This window comes from Pongo pygmaeus, chromosome 19 (assembly GCF_028885625.2).
Source record: "Pongo pygmaeus isolate AG05252 chromosome 19, NHGRI_mPonPyg2-v2.0_pri, whole genome shotgun sequence".
NCBI classification, from domain to species: Eukaryota; Metazoa; Chordata; class Mammalia; order Primates; family Hominidae; genus Pongo; species Pongo pygmaeus.
In genome coordinates, this window is record NC_072392.2 from 100,192,070 (window position 1) to 100,201,994 (window position 9,925).

Sequence of the window (9,925 nt, forward strand, 5' to 3'; positions counted from 1 at the left end):
CCGGGCCTGGGCGCGCAGCCAGAGCGCCAGGTCCCCACCCCCAGCCCCCGGCATCCTGCAGCCCGAGCCCGCCTCGTCTGGCTCCTGCTCCCGCCGTCCAGGGCCCCTGTCCAAGCTCGCGGACGCCGGCGGCGTTTTCCAACTCGAGTGCCCAGCCTAGGGCAGGCTCTGCGTGCGCCCCCTCGAGTGGAGGCGGCGCTGGCCTGGGCCCTGCCGGGCAGAGGCGCTCTTGCATCAGGACGGCGCCGCCGGGGCCCCGCGATTCCAACTCGGGGGTCCCGGAGCGGCGCGGGGCGGGGACGACCTGGCAGCTCCCAGCAGCGAGGGGCGATCCCCCCTCCGCAGCAGACCCCGAGCTGCCCAGGCCCTTCCTGCGCCACGTGTACCCAGAGCTCCGCCCGGGGGAGACTTCGCTGCTTGTTGGAGATGCCCAGCGGTAGGGGGCGAGGACTCGGGAGGAAGGGAAACGGGGGATCCCGTGTCTGGACTTTCTCCTCCACCCTCTTCTCTTCGCAGCTGTAAAGCCTGGGAGAGGAAGGGTGGCCGCCCCGCCAGCAGGTGAGCGGGGAGGAAGGGACGGGGACGGGCTGTGGGGTCCTCCTGGGCTCCGTCCGTGAACGATGCGGGTGGACAGAGGCCGGCCCCGAAGTCCCGAAGCCGTGCGGTGTAGGGCTCAGAAGCGTCCCTCCGCCCGTCCCTGCCAGACCCCAGGAACTCCTCCGAGCCCCACAGCACGTTGTCGCCGTGTGCGCTGTGGGGCTGCGTGTGGTTCTTACGGTGGTGTCCTTAGTCGTCGGGGACCTATTCCCCCTGCTCTGGGCACAGCCCGAGTCTCACAGGCTCTAGGGGCATGATATGGTCCTGGCGTGGCTTCCGAGACCTCAATCTTAGTGCACAAAACAGCACACGGGGCCCTGAGGCCAGGAGTGCAGCCCCGCCTCCTGCCTCTCCTCCCTGCTCCCGTCCTCATCCTATCACACCACACTGGGCTGGCGCGGGGAGGGCGCCCTGAGCCGCTGGGCATCCTGCTCCGCGGGAGGGTGAAGTCGTGCATTGCTGGGTGGTGAGGGCTGGGTCCACACAGCGGGGACCTGGTGGGCCCCCGAGTCTCCTCAGGACCCGCCCTCGGTGCCACACAGAGGGAGCTGGAGCCACGGTGCCGTCAGGAGCCAGGGGTGATTGGCCCTGGGGCTGGCAGCCCCCACCCCGCGGGCAGACGCTCACCAGGCTGTCCCCACTCACTCCCACACCCCAACTCCTCCTCACAGGGTCGAGCCCGCTCTCATTTGCACCTCCGCGCGGATTTGGAACGGATTTATGAATCGTCCTCACTGCGGTGCTGTCTTCTCCTGGGAAGGAGCCTCACTCCTCCCCTCCCTGGGTACTGTCATAGAGATGGGTGGGACGGGCTGGGGAGGACACTCAGGGAGCTGCCCAGGCTCCTTTGCTGCCCATCACCCCAGAATCTTCTTGGGGTGGGTGGGGTCCCAGGCACCTGCAGAGTAGCAGACGGCGGCTTGTAGAAAGGATGTCGAGGGAGGGGAGGTGCCGCGTGGAAACAGCCCAAGCCAAACCCCTAGGACCTGTCTCCCTGTGCTCCTAGAGAGCCGAAGGTGTTCCGTGGTCAGTGAGGGCTGGCACTGGCTCTGCACGAAGATCTCCTCACCTCCCCAGCAGCTCCTGGCCAGCTCCCCACGGAGAGCCCAGGGCACTTGTCCCTGGAAACAGTCGTGCAGCCATGCTTGGGCCAAAGCCCATGAGGCCCCCAGAACCACGAAAGGCTACTCTACTGAGAGGCATACTGTGAGAGAGGCCCATGGGTTTCCAAGCATCCCTCTCACTCCACACACTCATCTCCACGACCAGCTTTAAGTGCCACCTTGAGGCCTGGCTCCCTGTTTGGACTTCTCTGCACCTCCAGGAGCTCACTTCCCGTCACAGCTGGATGCCTTCTGCCCCAGGCTGCACCTTCTGTGGGACTGACCCCCGCAGGCACCTCCCCGGCATCCTCCCGCCCCAGGCTGCAGCTTCTGTGGTACTGACCTTAAGACCCTGTCGGTTCCTCCTGAGAGCAGCAGGTCTCAGCCAGATGCTGCGGGGAGGGAGGTATTAGAGTCCACACCCATACAGGGGTCCAGTCCAGCCCTGCTCTCCCTGGTCTCCAGGCAGGGCCCTCCCAGGGTGGACATTATTCCCCATCTCTGCCTGGCCAGGGGCTGCTGACCCACTGGTTCCAGAGTCTGAGCCTGTCCTGCACAAGTACCATGGACAGGGGTCAGCCGGGCACTGAAGAGGAGTGGCAGAATTGGGCAGGGCAAGGGCCCCAGCTGGCAAGCTAGAGTCAGGGCAATTCCAACCAAGAAACTGCGGCAGGCCAGGTTCAGTGTCTCAAGCCTGTAATCCCAGCACTTTGGGAGGCAGTGGGTGAATCGCTTGAGCCCGGGAGTTTGAGACCAGCATTGGCAACATAGAGACACCCTATCACTACAAGAAAAAAAAAAAAAAAAAAAGCTGGGCATGGTGGTGCACACCTGTTGTCCCAGCTACTCAGGAGGCTGAGGTAGGAGGATTGCTTGTGCCCAGGGGTTGCAGGCTTCAGTGAGCTGTGATCATACCACTGCACTCCAGCCTGGGCGACAGAGAACCTCTCTAAAAAAAAGTAAAATGAAAAATAAACGGGGGCAGAAGCTGAGCCAAGCAGAGGCGGGCAGCTCTTCCTCCAGGGCCCACCTGGCCTGTTGAGGACTCACTCCAAACTGCTTCATTTTTGGAGGGGGCTTTCTAGGACTGAGAGGTGTCAGAGCTGCTGGTGACAGGAGTAGGGATATCACCATCCAGCCGGCCCCCAGGGCCCCATGTAGGGTTCCTCTGCCTGGCAGCATTTCGACACTTCCTAGCAGGATCCTTGGGTCCTTGGCCCCCGGCACCGTCTCCCTCCTCGACCTGCTGAGACCCACATAAAACATGTTGCTACTTGGCTTGGGCCCATCCTCACACTCTGGCTTCCTGGGTGTCCACCTCCCCACAGCCTGCCTCACGTACCTCCCCAGACTTCTCACGCATGTCAGGAGCCTCCTGTGGACTTTGGCTCTACCTGCCTCTGGCCTCTGCTTAATCAGGAACCCACAGTGGGAAGGCTCCTAGGGCCCGCCTGCTGAAGCAAACGCCTCCTTGCAAAGCCTGTCTGCACCCCCACACACACCTCCTTACCTCCCCACCTCCCCATGCTTCCTCTGGGGACCAAGACCTGTCTGCCTCACTTGAAACCCATGTCACCTGCTGGCTTCCCTTGTGTCCCCAGACCAGAAGCACCTTTGGCAGCTGTGCGCCCCTCATCTTGCTCTGCATCAGCACCTGAGAGTGGGCGCTAGCAGGGAAACTGGCTTTGAGGGGAATGGTCAGGGGGCAGCTTTGGTCCTGGGACAGGCGTGTGGCCTGTGGGACAATCTCTTCTGGGGGCACCTCTGCCTAGGTGGGAGGGGCTGCCAGGGTCTCCCAGCATTGCCAGGCACTTTGCTGGGGCAGGGGGTGATTCTGTTGCTCACAGCCCTGACACAAGGGCATTCCCCACCTTCCCTGATGCCCACATCCACCCATACAGGAGGGGGCCTTCAGGGGAGCCTGCAGGGACTCCCGGCCCAGCACTGTCCATCTGTGTCCCCTGCTTAGCTCCTGCGCTGCCAGATCCCAGCCAGACAGCAGGGATTCACCCCACCTACCGTCCCCTTTGTGCCTGGGTGTGGTGGGTACTCAGTTTATGGGGAGTGGCCAGGACTCTTGCCAGGGGGAGGGTGGCGGTGGAGGATGTACCCATGCCATCTGCCCTGCCGCAGCGTTTCCTCCCTGTTCTCCTGCATGTCTTCCCTCCCTTGGGGGAAACGCTGGATTCTGTTCCCCAAGCGCCTCCATACGCCCCATACATAGCAAGCATGGTTCTGCAGTGGGCCTGTGGGGGCTCTGGAAATGAATTCCCGGGATGAAGTTGCAGAAAGTTGCTCAGCTCTCCTAACCCCTGCACACCCTGGAGCCCCGTGCACACCCTGACACCCTGCTACCCAGCCCAGTTCCCCTCACACAGTGTGCACTGCCTCTGGAGGGAAGGGGGCCTCATCTTGCTGTCTCCATACTCAGTAACTATGTGTTGGTTGAAGGAACCAGAGCACCCCTGGCCGTTGTAACCCAACCCTCAGCAGCTCCTTCAATCCTGTGGGCCTCCTGGAATGGCTGATCGTATGTGTCCACTTGACTGGACCACAGGGTGCCTGAGCGTTTGGTCAAACATTATTCCATTTCTGGTGGGGGTGAGGGGGAGTTGCGTGAGACTAACCCTTGAATGTAGACTTTTGCATTAGATTACACTGACATTTTAATCAGTAAGGCAGATGCCCTCCAAGATGTGGGCGGGCTTTGTGTAATCAGTTGAAGGCCCCCACTATTCCACCCACAGTAACCACCCTCCCCCACAGGCAGGGCCTCCCTCCTCATGTGGCAGACAGAAGTCAGGACACTGGGGGCTAGAAACCAACTTAGAAAACTGAAAGGGCCAGGGCAGAAGTGACAGCACCCTGCCAGGGAGGTCAGGAGCAGGAGGCGGTGGGCACAGTTCACCAACAGCCCAAGGAGCCCTTTCCCCAAATGTCCATGGGATCTGGGTGCCTGGCAGCCAAGAGGGGCTGTGGCCCTTCACGCTGGACTCGGGATGCCTAGACCCTCTGGCCCTTCTCACACGGGAAGGAGAGGTTTCTCCCTGACTGGAGGGCAGGGAGGGGCCAGGAGGGGGCGTGGGATCCCACCTCCGCTGAGCCTTCACAGAGGGGGTCCTTGAACTTTGCACTCAGGAAGGAGCCCATGCCAGCTGATACTGGAGTAGGAGTGAGTGAAGACCCTCCGGGCTCCTGAGCTCTAGGGGAAGGTGGTCCTGACATGGTTTGGGAGCAGAGAAGAAAGGAGGTTGAGGTTGGGGAATCCACCCCTGTTCTGGGCTGGGAAGCACTTGCAGACCACAGAGATTTCCAGTGGGAAGTGATGTGGCCCCTCCCTGGCTATGTCCCTGGCTGGCCCCTGCGCTGATCAGAGCCACAGACAGTGGGGCACTTTGGGGACCCCCTAGTCCCCCTAGTGACGAGAGAAGAGAAGGTGGTGGCAGGATGGTGGTCAGGCAGGACGTGTCAGTCCTTGCCCGCTGGGGCCAGTTTGCGGGGGAGCAGCTTGGTGTGGCCAGAAGGCGACAGAGAGGTCCCTGCATGGGAGTCCAGCTTCACCTTGTCCAGGATGGTCTTCTTGATGGCGGCTGGTGACACCTGCTCCTGGTCAGCCATGGACTGCAGCTCCCTAGAGAGGCAGGGAGAGGCTGGGTTTGGAGCACAAGTGTGCACCCAGGAAGAGGGAGTGAAGCCCACAGCTCCCAGTGCCAGTCAGCCCTGGGCAATGCTGTCACCCTCGCCTCAGCACCTTTATTCCCCTCTGCCAGCGACACGCCCCCACACAGCTGCTGGGCTCCCTCTCACCTCATTCGTATCAGCTCAGCATCACCAAATCTCCCCGCAGTGCCCCCAGACCTGAGTTCTCGTGGCCCCACCACAGGATGTGGGTTTACACCTGTCTCCCCTGCAGGCTGGAGGTGAGGCCAGGCCCCTCGTGTTCCCCTCACTGTTACAGGGTGGCACTCGCAGAGTCTGAGGGTGTCTGGACTGGAGAGTGGGCAGTGTGGCGAGAAAGACGTCCTCACCCACCCTGCAGACCTGAACTGGGGACAGCGGCTCCCAGCCTGGCTCTGCTTTTCAACAGCTGTGGGATCCCAGGCAAATAGCTTAAACTCTGTCTGTCTCCTGCTCTTTGCTTCTTTCACCTTCCAAGGAATTTTCCTTGTGCCTGGATGCTGCTGCGTGTCCTGCTGGTCTAACTTAATCCCCCAGCGAGGGCAGGAGGAAGGTGGGACCAGGCCCACAGAAGTTTCCTAATGTGCCTGGCCACCCCGCCACCCCACTGGTGTGACCCCTGGCTCGAATGACACTCCTGGCTATGACAATGGTGGACCTATGTGGGGAGCACAGGGCAGAGCATCCGGGTCCCTCTGTGGATGTTCCCTCCTCGCAGGAAACAGAAGGTGGGGAGGGATACCGCCCACAGTAACCCAGGGAACCTCAGGGCCCCCCGTGTCCTGCACAACACCAGGCTGGAGTTCAATACATATCTGCTGAGCGCATGAATGAGCAGATGTGTGTGAGAGAGGCCTCTGCCATGCAAGGACTGGAGACAAGGGAAGCAGGCAGGGCGGGGGCCCACCGTGTGCGGATGCAGGAGGCTTCCACAGCGTTGATGAGCAGGGAGCGGAAGCCCCCACTCTCCAGCACATGCAAGGCATGGATGGTGGCCCCACCAGGAGAGCTGACGTTGTCCTTAAGCTGGCCTGGGTGCTGTTCTGAGTGCAGCAGCATCTTGGCAGCCCCCTGCAGCCAGAAGAAAGGCTGATGGCTGTGGGCACCCACCTGCCTGTGCAGGGTACTGCCCCAGCCACTGTAGCACACACTGACTCCCCACTTGGCTCCTCCCAGTGCAGCCCCAGAGCCCTGCAAAGAGTGCCCCCACTAGAGGGTCAGGAAACACACTGACCAGGAGGGCCTGGGCCCCGAGGCGGACTGCCAGGCGCCTTGGAAGTCCCATCTTCACGCCCCCATCAGCCAGGGCATCCAGGGCTGTGAATGCCTGTGGGGAGAAGGCACCCTGAGCCTCTCTCCTGGGCTTCTCCTCTTTCCCTTCTGGGCAAGCTCCAGTTCCCACAGCCTTGGAGCCCTCCACCCTGGCCCTCCCAGGGGGGCAGGGACAGATGTGCCCTGTGGTCCTGGGAAGTGCCCGCCGCCGCCAGCTGCCCCCGCAGTCCTCACGTAGGCGGGGCCGCTGCCACTGAGCCCCGTGACGGCATCGATCAGGTCCTCTTCCACCTCCGTGCAGAAGCCCACGCTGCTCAGCAGCTGCTCCAGGAGCCTCCCGTCCTCCACCTGGGCGTGCGTGCCTGTGGCGTACACGGTAGCCCCCTCCCGCACCACCACTGGAGTGTTGGTCATGCAGCGGATGACCCTGGGGGCTGGCCGAAACGCTGACAGCTTCTGGAAGAGAAACCAGTGTGTCCGTCTGGCCTTGGACACAGTGCCTAGATGCACTCACCACACCGAACAGTGCCCGAGCTCTCCCAGTGGGCCGGGACACTGCAACCCTTTTGCAGATGAAAACTGAAGTACTGAGGGCCCGGGCTCTAGACAGCCCCTCTCCACACCCCACTGGGCCTGCGGTGCTACCTTCTCAATGGAGCTGATGGTAACGCCAGCCGCGCAGGACACCACAATGTGCCTGTCCTCAATGTCGGCGCCTATTTCATCCAGGATGAAGGGGATGATGTGTGGCTTCACAGCCAGGAAGAGCACATCACTGTGCTGCACCGTCTCCTTGTTGTGGGGTGTCAACTTCACCCCCATCTTCTGCAGGGGCAACAGGTGGGCTCAGCCTGGTCCCGTGGCTGTCTGCACTCCCACCAAGCCAAGAGTCCCACAGGTAGAATGGCACAGAGAATGCTGGAGTTGGGGGTAGGCAGGGCTGGGGGCTCAGGGCTCTGACCACCCCCTTGTTGACCCCTCCCACCCAGAAACGGAGGAAGAACTCTGTGTGGAATGTGTCCCTGCTGCAGACAGAAAAGGACCCTCCATCCACGCCACCGCCCTGCCCCCAGCCTGGGACTGCCGTCCCCCAGACCCGGCTCTCCACGTGGGAGTGGTGGTCTCAAGCAGCCCCCAGGTATGTTCCTTGGCTGCCAGGCTGTGGCCCCACCTGCCAGGCCCCCAGAGGACTCCTCGAAACTTTAACCCTGTGCAGGGAACTCCATTCCAGAACAACACCCTCCTATCAGCTGTACACACTCCCACCACCCGGGTCCCAAGAGCAATCAGCAGGGTGAAGAGGTGGGGTCCATGAGACCCCAGTCCAGGGCCCCTGCCCTCACTGGGGTGGGGGCTACAGCACATACTCCTGCCTCTCCATGCCCAGCCCCACAGGGACTCAATCTCCTTTCTCCCTTTCACCTGCACCTACCCTGAGAGCAGAAACCGTGGCCAGGTCCATGTCTGGGGAGCTAGCTGTTATCTTGTGGGCAGCCAAGACGCCTGAGGGGAGAAACAGTTCCTCTTCAGTTCTTTTTTTTTTGAGATGGAGTCTCGCTCTGTTGCCCAGGCTGAAGTGCAGTGGCGCAATCTTGGCTCATTGCAAGCTCCGCCTCCCGGATTCACGCCATTCTCCTGCCTCGGCCTCCTGAGCAGCTGGGACTACAGGCGACCGCCACCACGCCCGGCTAATTTTTGGTATTTTTAGTAGAGACGGGGTTTCACTGTGTTAGCCAGGATGGTCTCGATCTCCTGACCTCGTGATCTGCCCGCCTCTGCCTCCCAAAGTGCTGGGATTACAGGCGTGAGCCACCGCGCCCGGCCGTAAACAGTTCCTCTTCATGGCTAGTTCTGGCTTCCCTCCCTCCCCATTCCCAGGAAGGAGAGTGAGACAGCACAGGTAAAGCCCCAAACACACAGAAGCTGCCAGTTCCCCCAGGACTCAGGCCTTGTGACCCAGCACACACCTTCAGCGCCCAGCCCTGCAGAAGTGGAAAGGGGCAAGTCTCTCCCACTGGGCCTCACCGTCCCCCAACTGGGGGCCTACCTGCTGCTGTGAAGCCCTTGGCCAGGGCAAAAGCCAGCTGGCCAGCGCCGATGAAGCCCACGCTCATGCTGTCGGGAGACCCCTGGCCCAAAGCCCCCACAGATGGCACCGGCTCTGCGAGACGAGACCGGCAGGATGTAGAGCAAGTTAGGGGGGCAGTGCCAGCCTGGCCGCTCCTCCCGCAGCCGGGTGCCCACCTCCCCTGGTCCCAGCTGGTCTAACTTTCCACTTTGCTGTCCGGCCCGTTAACTGCTTCGGGGCCCCCAGTCAGAGCGGCGGTGCCTGGCCTGCTGCCTAGCGTCCCGCACCCACTGGAGGGGTGGAGGTTCCGCAGAAGAAATGACTGGGAAGGGGGAAAAGTACGGGGAGGCCCCGGCGCCTAGGGGTCCCCCGTCTGGGTTCCCACCCCGCCCGGAACTGGGCTACCGTCGCGCCCCACCCGGCGACCGCCGCCCACCATTCCCGGAGCCCGACCCCAACCCAGCTACCGTGCGCAGGTCGTCCCCACCCCTCGGCGCTGCGCCCGCCACGCGGCACCCGCACCCAGGCCCCGCCCCCGTCGCGCCAGCGAATCCGGGCGCGGCCTCCAGGCGCTGGCCAATCAGAGCGCGCGGCGGCGCCAGAGAGGTTGCATCATCCGCGCGCCCCTCCCACGCCGACCGCCGGACCCCGCCTGTCTCGCGCCCAGGGATCCTCCGACCCCCGGATACACACCCTCTACGGCACGCGGTCCCCTGACCCGCGCTCCTCCTGGTCGCGCTTCCCGGGACCTACACGTGGGGTCCGAGGACGCGGGCGGAGGGGGCGGCCCGATTGGGCCTGTGAGGGGCCCTCCACGCAGGGCTTTGTCTTGAGCCACCCGGACACGGACGCGTCAAGCTGGCCTCCCTGGGCGCGCGGCCGGCGCTCTCTGGGGATCAGTCCCTTCTACTGTCATCGAGTTTGGAGAAGTCCGGCTGTACAGCGTTTTCTTTCCTTTTTTTTTTCCCCCGCGGGGACAGAGTTGAAAATAATTTGCCAAGTGGAAGCATTTTAAATATGTCACTATTTAGGCCGGGCGCAGTGGCTCACGCCTGTAATCCCAGCACTTTGGGAGGCCGAGGCGGGCGGATCACCTGAGGTCAGGAGTTCTAGACCAGCCTGACCAACATGGTGAAACCCAGTCTCTACTAAAAATACAAAAAATTAGCCGGGCGTGGTGGCAGGTGCCTGTAATCCGAGCTACTCG

The 9,925-nt window shown here is 62.4% G+C and overlaps 1 protein-coding gene across 4 annotated transcripts; it reads right to left on the reverse strand.

Moving 5' to 3' along the window:
- Positions 1 to 4,348: 4,348 nt before the first annotated feature.
- Positions 4,349 to 9,267, reverse strand: PYCR1 (pyrroline-5-carboxylate reductase 1). Of its 4 annotated transcripts, none has more exons than XM_054459680.2 (8): positions 9,186 to 9,267; positions 8,698 to 8,811; positions 8,083 to 8,153; positions 7,296 to 7,475; positions 6,885 to 7,106; positions 6,613 to 6,705; positions 6,286 to 6,449; positions 4,349 to 5,331 (listed from the first exon to the last, which is right to left on the reverse strand). In XM_054459680.2, the coding sequence occupies exons 2-8, from the start codon at positions 8,762 to 8,764 to the stop codon at positions 5,169 to 5,171; spliced, it is 960 nt and encodes a 319-aa protein (XP_054315655.1). In that variant the 5' UTR covers positions 8,765 to 8,811; positions 9,186 to 9,267; the 3' UTR covers positions 4,349 to 5,168. The 4 variants fall into 4 exon arrangements, with proteins under 4 accessions (XP_054315655.1, XP_063512412.1, XP_063512413.1 ...); XM_063656342.1 differs by having other exon boundaries at positions 9,172 to 9,227; XM_054459681.1 differs by having other exon boundaries at positions 4,835 to 4,918; positions 5,262 to 5,331; positions 8,698 to 9,244.
- Between the last annotated feature and the right edge of the window lie 658 nt (positions 9,268 to 9,925).